At 54.0% G+C, this 21,564-nt stretch overlaps 1 protein-coding gene across 1 annotated transcript in view; it reads right to left on the bottom strand.

Annotated features, from left to right (window-relative positions):
• Positions 1-15,987, bottom strand: part of MGRN1 (mahogunin ring finger 1) — a 39,682-nt gene extending 23,695 nt beyond the window's left edge. Inside the window, exons 1-16 of the mRNA XM_063935437.1 lie at positions 15,773-15,987; positions 11,422-11,512; positions 11,107-11,225; positions 9,719-9,807; positions 9,481-9,627; positions 6,598-6,715; positions 6,394-6,460; positions 5,700-5,743; positions 4,859-4,906; positions 4,017-4,085; positions 1,928-2,087; positions 1,582-1,691; positions 882-1,063; positions 665-782; positions 540-585; positions 329-415 (exon numbers count right to left, since the gene is read on the bottom strand). Coding sequence (XP_063791507.1) covers positions 329-415; positions 540-585; positions 665-782; positions 882-1,063; positions 1,582-1,691; positions 1,928-2,087; positions 4,017-4,085; positions 4,859-4,906; positions 5,700-5,743; positions 6,394-6,460; positions 6,598-6,715; positions 9,481-9,627; positions 9,719-9,807; positions 11,107-11,225; positions 11,422-11,509 — 1,492 coding nt within the window. The 5' untranslated portion in view covers positions 11,510-11,512; positions 15,773-15,987. The remainder of the gene's footprint in view (positions 1-328; positions 416-539; positions 586-664; positions 783-881; positions 1,064-1,581; positions 1,692-1,927; positions 2,088-4,016; positions 4,086-4,858; positions 4,907-5,699; positions 5,744-6,393; positions 6,461-6,597; positions 6,716-9,480; positions 9,628-9,718; positions 9,808-11,106; positions 11,226-11,421; positions 11,513-15,772) is intronic.
• Between the last annotated feature and the right edge of the window lie 5,577 nt (positions 15,988-21,564).

The raw sequence follows: 21,564 nt of genomic DNA, 5'->3' as shown, positions 1-21,564 counted from the left end.
CGGGCCGCAGCGGCTGCGCGACGTCACACGCAGCCGCTGCGGGCCGGGGATCGATGAGTAGCTCCCGGCCAGCACGCTAAAGCTGCGCTGGTTGGGAGCTACTCTTGAAGTGCAAAGGCAGGGGGGGGGGGGGGAGTGAGGGAGGAGCGGCACTGACATGCAGGGCGGATGAGCCCTGTGCTGGGCGTCTGCCCGCATGTCAGTGTGAATGATCGTCACAGCTACGATCAACTTGGAATGACCCCCTAAGTGCGCTGGCTCATTTGGCGCAAAAGGCAGCTGAACAGAGCGGCTTGTCTAGGTGCCAGTCTGCACACAGCGGACTCACCGGTCACATCCTGGATCTCCTCCTCCTTCAGATCCTCAGCCTCTGGACTTTCAATCTCCTCATCAATTTGAGACTGTGACAGAGACCCTGGGAGAGACACAGACACTTTGTTGGTTAGGTGTCCTTATTACTGTGTGCCAGTGTGCCACTAACGGAGAGAAGATGGGAGGAGGGAGGCGCAGTTGGCGGTTAGAGGGTGGCTCTCACTTACCTCTGTGTGCGGAGATGATCTCCGGCGTGTCAGCAGATGAGAGCGTCTACGAGACAGCACAGAATTAGACAGATGTATACAGAGTGTGACACAGACCGGTGCTGGTGCACCGAATGAATACCCACCTCTGTGTGCGAGGGGTCCCTGCTGAGGGTCCCAAGTAACGCCGGCCTCTCGCTGTCACACACTCCGGACACCTCCTCGTCCTCTTCATGGATGGGAGATGAGGGAGAGCGGAGACCGCTGCAGGACACAAGGGCAGGAAGAGACAGGGCGAGGCGGGTCAGTATTCTCCAGAGGCGCAGGGGGGACAACACGTAACAGAACTGTGCCCTGTCTCACCTGTCAGGGGTCTTTACGTGCTTGCCTTTGTGGTGGGAGTTGTCTGGAGGCCCCCGAGCAGGTAGTCCTTCACTGTAGGGGATCTCCTCATATAGGGGGGCAGTGGCAGGAGGGGACCAGAGACCATTCAGAGCCTCTAGCAGAGAGATGGGTTCAAATCCTGGAGGGATGTTATCTGCCCCCTATAGGTAAAAAGCAGAAGTAATATGGAGACAGTGCCACATAATCAGACATGCTGCCTTCCAGGGGGTGGCAAACCGCAACGCAGGCAGAGGCAAGGAAGCTGCAGTGCAGGGGGAAAGGGGCAAGTGGACACAAGGAAGCCGCAGTGCCGGGGGAAGGGGGCAATCAGAGACAAGGAAGCTGCGGTGAAGGGGGCAAGCAGAAGCACAGTAACTGCAGCGCAGGGGGAGGGGCAATCGGAGGCAAGGAAGCTGCAGCACAGGGAGGCAAGGAAGCTTCAGCGCAGGGGGAGGGGGGCAATCGGAGGCAAGGAAGCTGCAGCACAGGGAGGGGGGGGCAATCGGAGGCGAGGAAGCTGCAGCGCTGGGGGAGGGGGGGCAATCGGAGGCAAGGAAACTGCAGCGCAGGGAGGCAAGGAACCTGCAGCGCAGGGGAGAAGGGGCAATCGGAGGCAAGGAAGCAGTGGTGCAGGGCGGAGAGGGGCAAGCAGGCCACCGATGCAAATGTAGTTACTGACCGAGTTATCATCATGGTCCAAACTCTGGGCCAGCACAGGACTGAAGGAGATGGGTGGGAGAGGACCCGGCTTCCTCCGCACTGCGCGGATTTGTAGGAGGGCGCGGAAAGCTAGACAGAAAATATATACAGTCCGCCATTACACAAAAGACAGTTTACTGCTCTTAGCACGTATCACATTCAGCCCGCACACCGAGGACTCTACCAGCATCAACCAGACACAATGCCTGCTGGGCAGTATATAGGACGCATCAAGAACGTATGCCTCCCTATATTGCTATGGTCATGTTGCCGGGAGGCAGAGACCGGGTGCTTGTGTACAGGATGGAGATGGCGTCTGTACTCACGCAGTCGGCAGATGGGGCAGTTGTTGGCCTGGTAGCGCAGGGTGTCGGCGCAGGAGTTGCACAGACAGAGGTGTCGGCAGGGCAGGATGAGCGTGTCCCGCAGGTCAGAGAGGCAGACTACACACTCATTGCTGTTGTCGCTGTTGTCGTCCTCGGAGGGCTGGAGGCACAAATCACACAAAAAAAAAATACAAATGGTTTTTAATTTAAAATTTAAAAATAAAATTAAAAAAATCACACGTTAAAAATGCACCGTTCATGGCTCAGCAAGAATGACTTTCAAACAGTGTCATTTTCCTGAAGGGTAGAAGAAACGGGGGTCTACCTGGTGGGCAGACAGACAAAAGTCTAGTCTGCAACATTCAGGGATGCACAAAAACCCTTCTCCGTGCGAGAACACCGGAGCCCGCGGGCCACATCGGCTCAGAGAGACATCTGGGCACAAATCTAATACTCCTCCCCCTCTATATTCCCCTCGCCTGCTGGGAATTAGCCATCTCTCCATCACCCTATTGGGGTACACTGGAACCATGGGGACATTCCCACCACAGGAGGGTACAACTACGTGACGACAAAGCACCTTGCGCCGGACTCAGAGTTAGCAGCAAATAAAAATGGAGGCATTTGCTCCTGGAACAAATCATCGTGCTCTGCAAAGGGAGCAAATGTGTTTATTTGTTTGCACGCAGGAAACGTACCGGTCTGCACAGACATTTAGGAATGAGCTAGATCTCGCCTTCCCCACCTGCAGTGTAAAGATGGTTTTACCATGGTGCAAATGCTCCTTTTTCTGTTTGCGCTTATCTCTTACTCCACTGTGACCAAACGGAGTGGATTTTGGTCATAAAGCCCTTGACATCTGTAAAACCCTGTAAATGTACGAGCTAGTGATCAGATAGATGCAGCTGCTTGGTCACAGTCCCAGGACGCGATGGCCAGAAGGCTCTAACTGGTAGAACAGGATCTCGTCATATTATTAGAATCTGGTTTTTCTGCTATCGAATTACTGAAGTAGCTCATCTATCAACAGCCTACAAACACAGGTGGTTTTACCGACATAGAACTTTTTAACCCTTTGCTGCGGCCCTCGTCTCCCGTAGCAAAGCTACAGGCTGTCTAGGTAAGGAATGATAGTCACTGCACCCCCCCCCCCCCCTTCCCAAAGCTATAACCAGGATAACCCTTGTAAATACCCTTTGAGTGCTGCAGCCAAGAGGAAAGCTAAAGCCTCAAGAAATGTCACATCCCCCACTCTGTAACTTCCCTGCAGGGAGAGACAGGGGAGCAGCAGCTGAGACTCCGGGTCTTACATGTCAGGCTGGCTCGCCAAAAGTTCCAAATGCTGCCCATAAATTTCCCCGCAAAACACTGTCACCGCCCTACAGCAGAGGACTGCCTTGGTTGTATGGGCAGAGAAGAAAACAAGGGTCAGAGCTAGCGTACTTCAGTGCCCCGTCACGACAGGATGTTCGGGCATCACAAGTTTTAGAAGTACTTTTATGCTGCCCAGTGCATTCGATGGCATTCCCTCTCAGAATCTGGAGCCTAGGTGGACCCGCTGTAAACCATCTTCCTCCCTAAGCCCAGTGCCGCCAACAGTTAAGGGTCGTGATCCCCTATCCTGATCACTCTTCGTTTCCAAACCCCGGGAGCCAGTACTGAGCACTTCCTCAGGAGGAAAGGGAGACACTTACTGTATTGGCTTATAGAGGAGAATGAAAAAATAAAAATAAAAATCCAGAAGCAGCACTGTGCCGGAGGGCACTGCACCCGTGAAACTTCCTCCAGACACCTCTATACCCCATGGGTCCCGTGTCCCCCAATAAACAACAAAGAAGTAAAGAGAACTGGCTTTTATTTCTTCTTCTTACCAGTAAGTGGGCAGACACCAACTACAATAACATTCTACCCTAGTGAGATAGCGCCACCCTGTGGACACTTTCTGACACTGACAATTACCAGAAATAATTTACGAGTACAACACTGCAAACAAAGGAAGACCCTTATTTCCACTAGACACACCCTTCTTCACAGTAAGTCCCATTAATGAGAGTTTTCTCTGTAACGGAGGACACCGATGTGATCTTACCTTGGTCTCCTGGTTGTTCTTGTTCTCAATACCATAAATTTCCTGCAGCAGATAACTGACTCTATCCACCTGTAATATGCAGACACAACGTTACTTCCGCAACCCCTGATCCCTGTCAGGATTGAAAAATGGTCACTCCCGGGATTCCTGGGACACCTGGAATTGGGAGTTTCCCTGTGTGGCCGCCCCCCTCACATAACTCACCATACACCGGGGGCGGGCGGGTGAACAACATCAGCTGCTCTCTCCCGGCGGCGTGTGGCTGCACGTCACGCTGCGCTGGGGAGCCGGAAGGAGGAAGCCGGGCAACGCTGATCTCTCAATCCCCGGGATTGGAGCTTCCAATCCCGGAATTGAATCCCGGACGTTTTTAGGCCTAAACCCTGGGATCCCGCCGATTCCGATCCTGGGATTGGCCTCCCTACTTGGAACCCAAACGGCCCATGTTCTCCAGGTCACCCAGCAGGTGCACAGGTGTATTCATTACTCACTGACACAGGAAAAGATCCACAGCTAGAGCTAATTATTTCACTTGCAATTCTGTGAGGAGACCTGGAAAACATGCACTGTGTGGGGTCCCAAAGACAGAGTTTGAGAACCTGAGCTGTAGTATATACATATGATACCCCCCTGTTCACCTGTAATATATACACATGATGCCACCCTACACTTTAACTACTCTCAATTCGGGTTTATGGTTCTTATGAATTAAATGCATTGAAAACAATGGCTTTCCAATTCTTGTGGAACTACTGGTCCCAGCATACACTGGCAGTGTCTGTAGATCCACCCTAGCCAGAGACACGGATAGCCTATTTCTGTACAGCTGGGTATATACTTACTATTTGCTTCTGTTTCAGAGGCTTCACTGAGAAACTGCCATCAACGTGCTGCGGAGAGAGGAGAGGTTGTATCAGCTGTGGGGTCATAGTGCACCGGCCGCTCCCAGACTCGCGTCACCCGGGCACCGGCCGCTCCCAGACTCGCGTCACCCGGGCACCGGCCGCTCCCAGACTCGCGTCACCCGGGCACCGGCCGCTCCCAGACTCGCGTCACCCGGGCACCGGCCGCTCCCAGACTCGCGTCACCCGGGCACCGGCCGCTCCCAGACTCGCGTCACCCGGGCACCGGCCGCTCCCAGACTCACGTCACCCGGGCACCGGCCGCTCCCAGACTCACGTCTCCCGGGCACCGGCCGCTGCGATCACTTCAGCCTGTCCGGGGCCGGAATTGACTTCAGACACCCGCCCTGCAAACGCTTAGGCATGCCTACGTTTCCCCAACCGCTCCCAGAAAACGGTCAGTTGCCACCCACAAACGCCCTCTTCCTGTGACAAACACAGTGCGATCGGCTGTGCGAATGGATTCTTCGTAAAACCCATCGCACAGCAAAGATCCGCTTTGTACCTGTGCGACAAGCCTGCGCATTGCGGTGTATGCGCAGTTCTGACCTGACCGCACGCTAGCTTTTTTTGCAGCATTGCGATCGGGTCTGAATTAGGCCCCATATCGAAGGCAAGAAGAATAAAATATCCTGGGACAATAGTGCGCTCTTATCCAGGAGACGCCCTTTACAAGATGAGGGACAGAGATGAGCACAGGCACTCCGGAATATGTCCAGTATAAGGGGCCAGCACGCAGGGCAGGGGGAAGATTATTAAGAGGAACGTTCCAATCGCTCACCTTCTCGAACGCAGCCAGCAGCACGTGAGCGTGTCCTGATCCCTCTGTATAAAGAGAAGGAGAGTGAGAGATCGCCAGAACTTTACGGCTCATTACTAGACAGGCGCTGAGCTGGGGGCTGCAATACTCAGTGCAGGCGTTATTGTGGGTACAGAGAACATTGCTCAGACTCTGCCTCCTGGACACACAAGAGCACATCCACACGTTACACAAAGCACTGGATGGTATAATACAGATAGGAGCCACAGGGCCTAATTCAGCCCTGATCGCAGCAGCAACGTTTTTATCCAATGGGCAATACCATGTGCAGTGCAGGTGGGGCAGATGTAACATGTGCAGAGAGTTAGATTTGGGTGGGGGTGTGTTCAAACTGAAATCTAAATTGCAGTGTAAAAATAAAGCAGCCAGTATTTACCCTGCACAGAAACAAAATAACCCACCCAAATCTAACTCTCTCTGCACATGTTACACCTGCCCCACCTGCAGTGCAGCATGGTTTTGCCCATTAGAGAAAGATTTTGCTGCTGCCATCAGGTCTGAATTAGGCCCCACTCTCTCTAACAGGGCTGAGTGGGGTAATCCAAACCTCAGTGCTGCAATCTCTTATACAATGTAGCGTAGACTCAAAGCATAAACTGGGACAATTCAATATACGACAGAGGTACGAGTCCAGTAAACCACGCTCTCACCATACCTCCTCCCTCGGCCACAACAGCCTGGATGACCAGCGGAGTGACCCCTTTATCAATGTCAAAGTTCAGCTGAAGGGGGGAAAAAAAAAAAAAAAAAAAAAAAGGGAAGAGAAAGGATTTATGCCAACTGCACAAAAACATCCACATCTAATGAAGGTCACAAAACCGTGCGACATCGTCCAATGAGAGCAGAGCCGACCCCTCACCTCCTCTTCCTTCCATTCATTAAAGTCGATTTTGAACACCGGCAGAGAAAAGTGCTGACTTAGGCCTCGTTTGTAATAAACCGTCTGGGACTGCAGGGCTAGGCTGCGGGGGCTGTACCTGTTAGTGAAGCAATGATAATATGGTCAAGCCTCATGACCACTTACTGGGGTCCGGCACATTCAGATGCCATTACTGGTTTCTGCAGGACGCATATTACATTTTCTCTATTCTGTGCCTTTCAGTCTTTATTTGTATCATCCGATCATTTTTTTTAATATACAAAACCGCTATTTTTCTGCATTACATACAACACTACACAGAAATAAGCTTTGCGTTACATATCCCAGGGCAAAACCCCCTTCCTGATGATATAGTGACCTGGCTGAATGTAAAGGAGGACATAAGTTACATCACACAGTATAGGTGCTGCCTAGAGGATCCTCAGTGTAAGACTTCCTTGAATATTCTCAAGTACAAAAATACGTCGACTCAGCGTTTAAAGGGTGTCGCGGCGGCGTTGAGGCGGGCAGAACATTTTGCGGGGAGGGCCGTGGTGGCTGCGTGACATCACATGCAGCCGCTGCAATACTTAAACATGGCGGGCAGCTAGGCTGCGTAGGCAGAGGGCTACCCTAAACATGTGAAAGAATCGCCGCCGTGCGATGCTTTCGCATGTGTGCCGGGGAAGAAGGGGGGGGGGGGTTTGGCTTGATCCGGCATGTGTCGGACGGACTTGCCCTGTGCTGAGCGTCCCCCCCACATGTCAGAGTAATGGATCGCAGAAGTGAGATTTTTCGCACATCTACGATCTATGCTGAATCAGGCCCTCAGATAAGACAGCTGCTAAAGAGGAAATCACTATGGAAAATACAGATCACTGTGCAACTAAGGAGGTTTAATAGCAGCCACAAAATAGAACCCTTTGGAATGAACACGTAATTCCCCAAAAATGTGAACTATTAATGTGTGATGGGTTTTGATGATCGGCGCTAAAACACTCCAGGGGTTCTCATAAATCAATAATCCTCCACATGAATGGAATATATACAATTGTATAACATAGTAAAAACATTAAAATAAAGATAAAAATACAACTAAAAATAAATTTGACTGTATACCAAATGGTACCAATACCACAGTATTTCTTCCTCCTGTGTCCACAGTCTAAGCATCGATGGTTCCCTTACAGATGGTTTCCCACCATCGAGGTCACCCATCAATGGTAACCCACCAACGGCCATCCCTAATTTAGAGTTGGGCAATTTTTCTAATTAGAAAATACTGCAGCTTTATATGACTTGCACTGTCCTGGTTATCATCAGGATGTTTAACAGATTGCAGGTCCTCCATTTAGCCTACAGATGTCACTATCGTGCACAGACAGTTTTAAGCTGGGGACACATGGGCAATTATCTGCCCGATCACCTGATGTTTTCATAGGTGTGTATGCCGGAGCATTAGACTGTAAACGGCTTCAACGCTCCTGCAACGGTCGGAATGGGAGGTCACATCTTATGAGCTGCCCGATCTCCCGATCCCATAGAAGTAAGTGAACACAGAGCTAAAAATAGTGGAATATGGGCCCAATTCAGCATGGATTGTTATTCAGAGAAATTGCAGTTGTCTGCGTGTCGAAAGGCGCCACCCCGACAGGAAGAAAAACCACCCCGTGCAAAATTGCAAACGCATCGCTTATGCATCCACTGGCAGATGCATAAGCAATTCACGGAACATCAATGAATTTTTGCCATCTGAGCAAATGTGAGTAGGTCTGAGGCTGCCACTAATCTGCAACTGAGACAGCCCGGAGGTGGTCTGCTCTGATGTCACAGACCCTCCCCAAAAACGCCTGGGTTTTTTCTGGCACAGCTAGAAAAAGTCTGGTTTCCACCAAGAAACGCCGACTTCCTGTCAGACTAACAGGCTACATTGCATCTCTGAGGGGCGCAGCATTAATCTGATCTGTACAGCGTGTGCCCAGCTATAGTGCTTCTCACACTCGCTCCTCATGGAACGCTAACAGTGCCGGTTTTCAAGGTAGTCTAAGGAATAATAGTAGCACCTGTACAGCTATTGTGTTAGTCAATAGGCACACCTGTGCTCCAGCTAGATGATCTGGAAAACATGCACTGCTGAGGGTTCCTTGAAAAGAATTCTATAAAAAGCACATTTTAATCAAATTTCAGATGCCCATCTATGGCCACATGGTGACCTCATTCAAGAGGGTTCAGGCCCACTAACTGGACAGCTGGAAACATCCATACTCTCAGTGTTTTCCCATGTGACGTGTTGGCAATGGCAGCTCACAGACATGAAGGTGGGCAAGTCTCCCGTACATTGGTAGGGGTCCTGCTATGTAAAGGAGAGCGAGATTTAGGATTTAGGGGGTAATTCAGACTTGATCGCAGATGTGCACATCTACGATCACTTTCACAGACATACGGGGGGACGCCCAGCACAGGGCTTGTCCGCCCCACATGTCTGGCTCTGCCGCCCCCCCCCCCCCACAGGTACAAAAGCTTTGCACGGTGGCGATGCTTTTGTACCTGAAGAGCAGCTCCCTACCAGCGCAGCTCCTGCGCGCTGGCAGGGAGCTACCATCGTTCTCAGGGTCGCAGCGGCTGCATGTCACGTCGCACAGTCCGGGCACGCCTGCGTTGCCCGGACCGCACCCCCAAAACGGCGGCCTCTGCCTGTCAATCAGTCAGAGGCAATCGCTGGGCTGAGATGCCGATCGCATCTCTGGCATGCAAAAACGCACAGCAGCAATCAGGTCTGAATTAGCCCCTTAGTTGGCATGTAAATCTCACGGACTCCCAGCATTCCTTGCAAGCCCAGACCAGACACATCCACATGCAATACAATGATCCCCATAGACTTACACAGCCATTCCTCCAACAAACTCCTCACTGGCCTGGCAGTACACTGTAATAGCCACTCGTGCGTCTGCGTCAAAGGTGAACTCCAAACCGTATAAGACCCGGGGTTTCCCTCCGTCCTCCATCGGGCTGTCGCCTCCTTCTTTGTACCTGAAACCGCACAATATAACAAGTCTGTTACGTCGTCAGGTAAGGCCGAGCCAGGTGGCAGAGGGCTGCTGCCCTATCACAGGCACAGTACCTGACAAGGCGCAGGGAGTCCTTCCGGATGTTCACCAGGCTGCGCAGAGTCTTCACCGGTTCATGGGGTGCGGGGGTAAGGTATGGGAACTGCATAGAGAAAGGTAGACATGAGATTGTGCCTGGTACCAGGACTGTACGTGGCTAATTGCAGTGGCGTCACCCACTGGCATGGAGCGGAGCATTCCGGTAATGTGATCACCATGCTGCGTGGGGTCTCAGCCAATGGATTACAATGAAAAGAAGGTTGAGTGGGGGCTAAATAGTTACAGTATATGCAGTAGTGGATCTTGCTACGGGCACAGAGGAATTTTGCCGCCGTCCGGAGGGCACCCATGAAGACTTCTTCATGGGGTAACTTACCCCATGAAGAAGTCTTAGAGACGAAACGCGTTGGGCCTTCACCCAGAGTCCTCCTGCTATATCAGTTAAGACTCTCATTACTATTTTTTTCCTACATTTATGTAGCTTATTTGCACAAGCAATCCGCACTTTATTGAGAATTTTATATGTATCCATTTTTTTCTAAAAAAATAGTAATTTTTTAGAGAACTGCATTTTATGTAAAGAATTTTTTTATATTCGTTTAAATATCTCTTTGGCATTGTATTTTAACCTACTCTTAGTGTTGTGAAATAAATTTATATCTTACTATACATATCTTTTATGTATTTATTACACTCGGCCACATATAAACACCTCAGGTCGCTTAGAACCCCTATCTGGTATCTATCTATCTCTATATCTAATCTATCTATCTATCTATCTACACACATACATACATACACACGAGCGACTTGTACTCAACGGAATATATAAAGTTTACATTATGGCAGACCACAAATTATTACAGAGATCAAAAGGTCACCCATAAAGAAAATAACTTATTGCCCTACGTACTGGGGTTATTCCATGTGTGTCATCAGATCCCTAAGTTGCAATGTGCTGCAGAAACCTCAGTCCACCAATGGGGCATGAGCCCTAAGCCGCAATGTGCTGCAGCAACCTCAGTCTACTAATGTAAAGGCATTTGAAAGGCTGACGGTGAGCTACATGGTAAGATGCTGACATACTGTAGCTGGGGTGGACTGAGGCACCAGGCTACGCAGTCACAGATGTCACACTTGAAGACATCCTCTAAGGAAACATGTCTGAAGAACTGACATGAATGCCTTGCCCGGGTGAATAGTGCCCTCTATACAGATATATCAATATACACGCAGTGCAGAGAGCTGTAAAGCATTCTATTAGACAGGGACAGGCAACATGGTACTCCAGCAGCTGTGGAACTACAGTTCCCAGCATACCTAAAAACAAAACTGTGGCAGGACATGCTAGGATGTGTAGTTCTCCATATTATCTGCTATAAGACGCCTCACGCGCACTTGCCTGAACAGGTCGGTTCCCCAGGAAGTTGAGGTCACTGTTCTCCCCGAACAGGTAGCCCTCTGGGTGTGGGGTCTCAAACTTCTCCCCTCCCATGAAGAAATGGCTGGCAAAGTAGTTTCCTGGAGAAGTAAAGAGACAGCAATGTGATAGCAGACGGGCACACAACCCATCCCCACATGTAACTTACTCAGCTTCTACGGACGCGCTGGCACCAGTAATACAGCGCTGGTAACATCCTCAGCTGGGTGCGACATTTACTAATATATTTACCAACCTACAGGTAGAGGAGGCGGGACATGCAGACGGGTCACTCACCAGATTTAGGGGGGTAGCGGTAAGCAGAGTTTGCCTGGATATCTATGTCTTCTACCCCGGCGATTCTCCGGCCCCACACGGCCCCCATGGCCTAGGACACAAGAAGAGGCGACATGTGAGAGTCAGTACGTGTACACTGGGATATTACAGTCAGGCACATGGAACGCACGAGAGGGACACAGGCGGGGGGGTTCCTCTTATATAGCAGCATCAATACACCAACTACAGAGCCTCTACTAATACTGACACAGAGATACTGCACCTGTCTGTACACAGGTGACACACAGGGGATACACCCGCCTGTCTGTACACAGGTGACACACAGGGGACACACCCGCCTGTCTGTATACAGGGGATACACCCGCCTGTCTGTATACAGGTAACACAGGGGACACAGCCGCCTGTCTGTATACAGGGGATACACCCGCCGGTCTGTATACAGGTAACACAGGGGACACACCCGCCTGTCTGTATACAGGGGATACACCCGCCTGTCTGTATACAGGTAACACAGGGGATACACCCGCCTGTCTGTATACAGGTAACACAGGGGACACACCCGCCTGTCTGTATACAGGTAACACAGGGGACACACCCGCCTGTCTGTATACAGGGGATACAGCCGCCTGTCTGTATACAGGTAACACAGGGGACACAGCCGCCTGTCTGTATACAGGTAACACAGGGGACACACCCGCCTGTCTGTATACAGGGGATACACCCGCCTGTCTGTATACAGGTAACACAGGGGACACAGCCGCCTGTCTGTATATCTGTATACAGGTGACACACAGGGGGATACACCCGCCTGTCTGTATACAGGTAACACAGGGGACACAGCCGCCTGTCTGTATATCTGTATACAGGTGACACACAGGGGGATACAGCCGCCTGTCTGTATACAGGTAACACAGGGGACACAGCCGCCTGTCTGTATATCTGTATACAGGTGACACACAGGGGGATACAGCCGCCCGTCTCTATACAGGTGACACACAGGGGGATACAGCCGCCCGTCTCTATACAGGTGACACACAGGGGGATACAGCCGCCCGTCTCTATACAGGTGACACACAGGGGGATACAGCCGCCCGTCTCTATACAGGTGACACACAGGGGGATACAGCCGCCCGTCTCTATACAGGTGACACACAGGGGGATACAGCCGCCCGTCTCTATACAGGTGACACACAGGGGGATACAGCCGCCCGTCTCTATACAGGTGACACACAGGGGGACACAGCCGCCCGTCTCTATACAGGTGACACACAGGGGGACACAGCCGCCCGTCTCTATACAGGTGACACACAGGGGGATACAGCCGCCCGTCTCTATACAGGTGACACACAGGGGGATACAGCCGCCCGTCTCTATACAGGTGACACACAGGGGGATACAGCCGCCCGTCTCTATACAGGTGACACACAGGGGATACACCCGCCTGTCTGTATACAGGGGATACACCCGCCTGTCTGTATACAGGTAACACAGGGGACACAGCCACCTGTCTGTATACAGATAACACAGGGGACACACCCGCCTGTCTGTATACAGGTAACACACCCGCCTGTCTGTACACAGGTGACACACTCGCCTGTCTGTACACAGGTGACACACCCGCCTGTCTGTACACAGGTGACACACCCGCCTGTATGTACACAGGTGACACACCCGCCTGTCTGTACACAGGTGACACACCCGCCTGTCTGTACACAGGGGATACACCTGCCTGTCTGTACACAGGTGACACACAGGGGACACACCCGCCTGTCTGTATACAGGTAACACAGGGGACACAGCCGCCTGTCTGTACACAGGTGACACACAGGGGGATACAGCCACCCGTCTCTATACAGGTGATACACAGGGGGATACAGCCGCCCGTCTCTATACAGGTGACACACAGGGGGATACAGCCGCCCGTCTCTATACAGGTGATACACAGGGGGATACAGCCGCCCGTCTCTATACAGGTGACACACAGGGGGATACAGCCGCCCGTCTCTATACAGGTGACACACAGGGGGATACAGCCGCCCGTCTCTATACAGGTGACACACAGGGGGACACAGCCGCCCGTCTCTATACAGGTGACACACAGGGGGACACAGCCGCCTGTCTCTATACAGGTGATACACAGGGGATACAGCCGCCCGTCTCTATACAGGTGACACGCAGGGGATACAGCCGCCCGTCTCTATACAGGTGACACACAGGGGGATACAGCCGCCCGTCTCTATACAGGTGACACGCAGGGGATACAGCCGCCCGTCTCTATACAGGTGACACGCAGGGGATACAGCCGCCCGTCTCTATACAGGTGACACACAGCGGCTACACCCGCTGCCTGTATACAGGTGACACACAGGGGGATACAACCGCCCGTCTCTATACAGGTGACACACAGGGGACACACCCGCCTGTCTGTATACAGGGGATACACCTGCCTGTCTGTACACAGGTGACACACAGGGGACACACCCGCCTGTCTGTATACAGGTAACACAGGGGACACAGCCGCCCGTCTCTATACAGGTGACACACAGGGGGATACAGCCGCCCGTCTCTATACAGGTGACACACAGGGGGATACAGCCGCCCGTCTCTATACAGGTGACACACAGGGGGACACAGCCGCCCGTCTCTATACAGGTGACACACAGGGGGACACAGCCGCCCGTCTCTATACAGGTGACACACAGGGGATACAGCCGCCCGTCTCTATACAGGTGACACACAGGGGATACAGCCGCCCGTCTCTATACAGGTGACACACAGGGGATACAGCCGCCCGTCTCTATACAGGTGACACACAGGGGGATACAGCCGCCCGTCTCTCTACAGGTGACACACAGGGGGATACAGCCGCCCGTCTCTCTACAGGTGACACACAGGGGGATACACCCGCCCGTCTCTCTACAGGTGACACACAGGGGGATACAGCCGCCCGTCTCTATACAGGTGACACACAGGGGGATACAGCCGCCCGTCTCTATACAGGTGACACACAGGGGGATACAGCCGCCCGTCTCTATACAGGTGACACACAGGGGGATACAGCCGCCCGTCTCTATACAGGTGACACACAGGGGGATACAGCCGCCCGTCTCTATACAGGTGACACACAGGGGGATACAGCCGCCCGTCTCTATACAGGTGACACACAGGGGGATACAGCCGCCCGTCTCTCTACAGGTGACACACAGGGGGATACAGCCGCCCGTCTCTCTACAGGTGACACACAGGGGGATACAGCCGCCCGTCTCTCTACAGGTGACACACAGGGGGATACAGCCGCCCGTCTCTCTACAGGTGACACACAGGGGATACAGCCGCCCGTCTCTCTACAGGTGACACACAGGGGGATACAGCCGCCCGTCTCTATACAGGTGACACACAGGGGGATACAGCCGCCCGTCTCTATACAGGTGACACACAGGGGGATACAGCCGCCCGTCTCTATACAGGTGACACACAGGGGGATACAGCCGCCCGTCTCTATACAGGTGACACACAGGGGGATACAGCCGCCCGTCTCTATACAGGTGACACACAGGGGGATACAGCCGCCCGTCTCTATACAGGTGACACACAGGGGGATACAGCCGCCCGTCTCTATACAGGTGACACACAGGGGGATACAGCCGCCCGTCTCTATACAGGTGACACACAGGGGGATACAGCCGCCCGTCTCTATACAGGTGACACACAGGGGGATACAGCCGCCCGTCTCTATACAGGTGACACACAGGGGGATACAGCCGCCCGTCGCTATACAGGTGACACACAGGGAGATACAGCCGCCCGTCTCTACACAGGTGACACACAGGGGGATACAGCCGCCCGTCTCTATACAGGTGACACACAGGGGGATACAGCCGCCCGTCTCTATACAGGTGACACACAGGGGGATACAGCCGCCCGTCTCTATACAGGTGACACACAGGGGGATACAGCCGCCCGTCTCTATACAGGTGACACACAGGGGATACACCCACTGCCTGTATACAGGTGACACACAGGGGGATACACCCACTGCCTGTATACAGGTGACACACAGGGGGATACACCCACTGCCTGTATACAGGTGACACACAGGGGATACACCGGTCTGGGTACAGTAATGTATATTATACACCTATGTATAATAATAATAATACCCCTGGGGCAGGCAGAGAGCGCACAGGGAGCCTGATAATTATCTATATAACAAAAATAGGCAGGAAAGGGGGAGGTTGGCCAGTTATGGCTGAGCGTGCTGGGACTTGTTGTTCCACAGCAGCAGTAACGGCCCCTGGCTGCCCCTGTGTGGACGGGGGAGGGGGACAGGCTCAGGACCGGGGACACATACGCTGCTCCCGGTGCCGGTGGTGGTCTCCTCTGGTCCGGTCTGGGCCCTCTAGTCCTTCCTGCACAGGCCACAGTGTGTACACCGAAACTCCAGTAGCGCTCAGCAGCACGGTGCCCTGGGACTTGTAGTTCTTACACCCTAACGTCATCACTTCCCCAAACATGGCCGGAGAACGCGAACACTACAACTCCCGGCATGCCCCGCGCCCGTATACCCGGCTGATCGCCGTCACCAGAGACAACAATGCCCTGGACTGTACCAACCGAGCCAGCCGGGGGGAGACCACCAGCAGCAGCAGCAGCAGCTGTGTGATGGTACGATCCGTGCCTAGCTTCTCACATCGATGGTTTCATACCATCGTGTTCAGAGATGTCCATCCCTAATTCTCTGCCTGCAGGAGCTCTGCAACATGCAAATACAGCAGCAGTGCCAGTGTTTCCCCTCTGTGCCCAGTCACTGCCCCTATGTACCCAGTCACTGCCCCTCTGTGCCCAGTCACTGCTCCTTTGTATCCAGTTTCTGATCCCTCTGTGCCCAGTCACTGCCCCATCTGTGACTAGTCACTGCCCCTAGTATGTACCCAGTTACTGCCCCTATGTACCCAGTCACTGCCCCGAGGTATCCAGTTTCTGACCCCTCTGTGCCCAGTTACTGCCTCCTCTGTGCCCAGTTTCTGCCCCTATGTACCAAGTCACTGCCCCTATGTACCCAGTTACTGCCCTCTCTGTGCCAAGTCATTGCCCCTATGTACCCAGTCACTGCCCCGAGGTATCCAGTTTCTGACCCCTCTGTGCCCAGTCACTGCCCCAATGTACCCAGTCACTGCCCCTCTGTGCCCAATTTCTGACCCCTCTGTGACCAGTTACTGCCTCTTTTGTGCCCAGTTACTGCCCTTATGCATCCAGTCACTGCCACGCTGTATCCAGTTTCTGACCCCTCTGTGCCCAATCACTGCCCCTATGTACCCAGTCACTGCCCCTCTGTACCCAGTCACTGCCCCTATGTACCCAGTTTCTGACCCCTCTGTACCCAGTCACTGCCCCTATGTACCCAGTCACTGCCCCTGTGTACCCAGTTTCTGACCCCTCTGTGCCAAGTCACTGCTGCAGCGTGACCCCTCTGTACCCTGTCACTGTCCACTCACTGCTGCAGCGTGACCCCTCTGTACCTCCCTGCCCACTCACTGCTGCAGCGTGACCCCTCTGTACCTCCCTGCCCACTCACTGCTGCAGCGTGACCCCTCTGTACCTCCCTGCCCGCTCACTGCTGCAGCGTGACCCCTCTGTACCTCCCTGCCCGCTCACTGCTGCAGCGTGACCCCTCTGTACCTCCCTGCCCGCTCACTGCTGCAGCGTGACCCCTCTGTACCTCCCTGCCCACTCACTGCTGCAGCGTGACCCCTCTGTACCTCCCTGCCCGCTCACTGCTGCAGCGTGACCCCTCTGTACCTCCCTGCCCACTCACTGCTGCAGCGTGACCCCTCTGTACCTCCCTGCCAACTCACTGCTGCAGCGTGACCCCTCTGTACCTCCCTGCCCACTCACTGCTGCAGCGTGACCCCTCTGTACCTCCCTGCCAACTCACTGCTGCAGCGTGACCCCTCTGTACCTCCCTGCCAACTCACTGCTGCAGCGTGACCCCTCTGTACCTCCCTGCCCACTCACTGCTGTAGCGTGACCCCTCTGTACCTCCCTGCCCGCTCACTGCTGTAGCGTGACCCCTCTGTACCTCCCTGCCCGCTCACTGCTGTAGCGTGACCCCTCTGTACCTCCCTGCCCGCTCACTGCTGCAGCGTGACTCCTCTGTACCTCCCTGCCCGCTCACTGCTGCAGCGTGACTCCTCTGTACCTCCCTGCCCGCTCACTGCTGCAGCGTGACCCCTCTGTACCTCCCTGCCAACTCACTGCTGCAGCGTGACCCCTCTGTACCTCCCTGCCCACTCACTGCTGCAGCGTGACCCCTCTGTACCTCCCTGCCAACTCACTGCTGCAGCGTGACCCCTCTGTACCTCCCTGCCCACTCACTGCTGCAGCGTGACCCCTCTGTACCTCCCTGCCCACTCACTGCTGCAGCGTGACCCCTCTGTACCTCCCTGCCCACTCACTGCTGCAGCGTGACCCCTCTGTACCTCCCTGCCCGCTCACTGCTGCAGCGTGACCCCTCTGTACCTCCCTGCCCGCTCACTGCTGCAGCGTGACCCCTCTGTACCTCCCTGCCCACTCACTGCTGCAGCGTGACCCCTCTGTACCTCCCTGCCCACTCACTGCTGCAGCGTGACCCCTCTGTACCTCCCTGCCCGCTCACTGCTGCAGCGTGACCCCTCTGTACCTCCCTGCCCACTCACTGCTGCAGCGTGACCCCTCTGTACCTCCCTGCCCACTCACTGCTGCAGCGTGACCCCTCTGTACCTCCCTGCCCGCTCACTGCTGCAGCGTGACCCCTCTGTACCTCCCTGCCCGCTCACTGCTGCAGCGTGACCCCTCTGTACCTTACTGTGCACTCACTGCTGCAGCGTGACCCCTCTGTACCTCCCTGCCAACTCACTGCTGCAGCGTGACCCCTCTGTACCTCCCTGCCCACTCACTGCTGCAGCGTGACCCCTCTGTACCTCCCTGCCAACTCACTGCTGCAGCGTGACCCCTCTGTACCTCCCTGCCCACTCACTGCTGCAGCGTGACCCCTCTGTACCTCCCTGCCAACTCACTGCTGCAGCGTGACCCCTCTGTACCTCCCTGCCCGCTCACTGCTGCAGCGTGACCCCTCTGTATCTCCCTGCCCACTCACTGCTGTAGCGTGACCCCTCTGTACCTCCCTGCCCACTCACTGCTGCAGCGTGACCCCTCTGTACCTCCCTGCCCACTCACTGCTGCAGCGTGACCCCTCTGTACCTCCCTGCCCGCTCACTGCTGCAGCGTGACCCCTCTGTATCTCCCTGCCAACTCACTGCTGCAGCGTGACCCCTCTGTACCTCCCTGCCCACTCACTGCTGCAGCGTGACCCCTCTGTACCTCCCTGCCCACTCACTGCTGCAGCGTGACCCCTCTGTACCTCCCTGCCCGCTCACTGCTGCAGCGTGACCCCTCTGTACCTCCCTGCCCACTCACTGCTGCAGCGTGACCCCTCTGTACCTCCCTGCCCGCTCACTGCTGCAGCGTGACCCCTCTGTACCTCCCTGCCCACTCACTGCTGCAGCGTGACCCCTCTGTACCTCCCTGCCCACTCACTGCTGCAGCGTGACCCCTCTGTACCTCCCTGCCCGCTCACTGCTGCAGCGTGACCCCTCTGTACCTCCCTGCCCACTCACTGCTGCAGCGTGACCCCTCTGTACCTCCCTGCCCGCTCACTGCTGCAGCGTGACCCCTCTGTACCTTACTGTGCACTCACTGCTGCAGCGTGACCCCTCTGTACCTCCCTGCCCGCTCACTGCTGCAGCGTGACCCCTCTGTACCTCCCTGCCCGCTCACTGCTGCAGCGTGACCCCTCTGTACCTCCCTGCCCACTCACTGCTGCAGCGTGACCCCTCTGTACCTCCCTGCCCACTCACTGCTGCAGCGTGACCGCTCTGTACCTCCCTGCCCGCTCACCGTTTCCAACCGTTTTTGGGGAGTGGTAAGAAAAACGCAGGCGTGTCAAGGCGAACGGAGGGCGGATGTCTGACGTCAGGACTGGGACCTTCATCGCTGGAGCCGTCGCACAGGGTAAGTAACTACAGGGCTGGTCTTGTTTTGCAGGAAACTTTTTAAGCATAGCAGGGCTGCACAAGCGATCGCAGTCCTGCTATGCAGAAATACGCTCCCCCATAGGCGGCGTCTAGTTGATCGCATGGGCAGCAAAAAGTTGCTACGTGCTATCAACTCAGAATGAGGGCCAATTACCATATAAAAGATTAAGAGGTCTATTCATGAAGCAGTGAAAAGTGTGGAGAAGTTAGTCAGTGGAGAAGTTGCCCATGGCAACCAATCAGCTGCTCTGTATACTTTTATAGTATGCATTTTATAAATGTTGCCTCAACAACGATTGGTTGCCATGTGCAACTTCTCCACTAGCTCACTTCTCCACACTTTTCACTGCTTCATGAATAGACCCCTTAATCTTTTATATGGTAATTGGCCCTCATTCTGAGTTGATCGCACACAGCCACTTTTCGCTGCGCAGTGATCAGGTTACTGTTGTGCATGTGTATGCACCGCAATGCGCACGCGTATCGTACGGGTACAAACAGCATCGTTGCTGTGCAATGCTTCTAGCGTCGAATCCATTCGCACAGCCGATCGCAAGGAGATTGACAGGGAGAAGGCGTTTATGGGTGTCAACTGACCGTTTTCTGGGAGTGGTAGGGAAAACCCAGGCGTGTCCAGGCGTTTGCAGGGCGGGTATCTGACGTCAGCTCCGGGACCGGACAGGCTGAAGTGATCGCAGCGGCTGAGTAAGTCCAGAGCTACTCAGAAACTGCACAAAACATTTTCGTCCCGCTTGGCTGCACACGTGATCGCTCACTTGCAAAGCAAAAACACACTCCCCCGTGGGCGGCGACTATCTGATCGCTGCTCTGCAAAAAATAGCTAGCGAGCGATCAACTCGGAATGAGGGCCATAGTTCGACTAATCTTAACCCACTCAGTGCCAAACTACTACAGCAGCGCTTCCCAAACTTTTTTGAATCATGGCGCCCTAGGCTATCAGAATTTTTTTCACGCCACCCCCTAGGCTATAAGTTTCTTATTGAGAAATTTAGAAAGAAATATTAAATTAAGTAAATTGTGTTTATATGTCACCCTGGGGGTACACACGGGGCCACTTGTGACTTTGTGCTAAGCGATGTAGGTTAGCACAGATCGCTCAGCACACATCACTATACACCGATATACCCCCAGCGATGTGCGCTAAGCGATCTGTGATAACCAGTGTTCTACATACACACGCTAGGTGATCTAACTAAATCTTGCCTGCATGCTTGAACGATCTGAGTCGGCGATATCGACGCGCAGGGGCCCCGCATCGCTATCGCTATGGGGTATACACATAGGCCCTCATTCCGAGTTGATCGCTCGCTAGCTACTTTTTGCAGCCGTGCAAACGCATAGTTGCCGCCCACGGGGGAGTGTATTTTCACTTTGCAAGTGTGCGAACGCCTGTGCAGCCGAGCCGGACGAAAAAGTTTTTTGCAGTTTCTGAGTAGCTCTGGACTTACTCAGCCCTTGCGATCACTTCAGTCTTTTTGGGCCCCGGAATTGACGTCAGATACCCGCCCTGCAAATGCTTGGACACGCCTGCGTTTTCCCAACCACTCCCAGAAAACGGTCAGTTGCCACCCACAAACGCCCTCTTCCTGTCAATCTCCTTGCAATCGGCTGTGCGAATGGATTCTTCGTTAAATCCATCGCTCAGCAACGATCCGCTTTGTACCCGTACGGCGTGTGTGCGCATTGCGGTGCATACCCATGCGCAGTAGTAACCTGTTTGCTGCGCTGCGAAAAACGTCAGCGAGCGATCAACTCGGAATGACCCCCATGGAGCGATGTGTGCTTAATTTCTAAGCGATCTAGTCAGATTGCTTAGAAATTAAGCAAAAATCACTACGTTTGTTCTCCCCTTCACCTTTTCAGTGGCATGCCCGGAAGATTTCCGAGCCACCTGCGCTGCGCAGACCGGCAACCCCGGAAATTTTCCAGGCATGCCATTGTTCCCCCCTCTCCTCCTCCCTCCTCCATGCACTGCGCTCGGCCGGTGGATGAGGCGATCGCGTCATTCCGTAAAACTCCGCCAGCCAAGTGCTTCACGTAATGTTAAAGT

This window comes from Pseudophryne corroboree, chromosome 7, assembly GCF_028390025.1.
Source record: "Pseudophryne corroboree isolate aPseCor3 chromosome 7, aPseCor3.hap2, whole genome shotgun sequence".
Lineage (NCBI taxonomy): Eukaryota > Metazoa > Chordata > Amphibia > Anura > Myobatrachidae > Pseudophryne > Pseudophryne corroboree.
The sequence above is the reverse complement of the archived record's forward strand: the minus strand, read 5'-3'. Positions and strand labels throughout refer to the sequence as shown.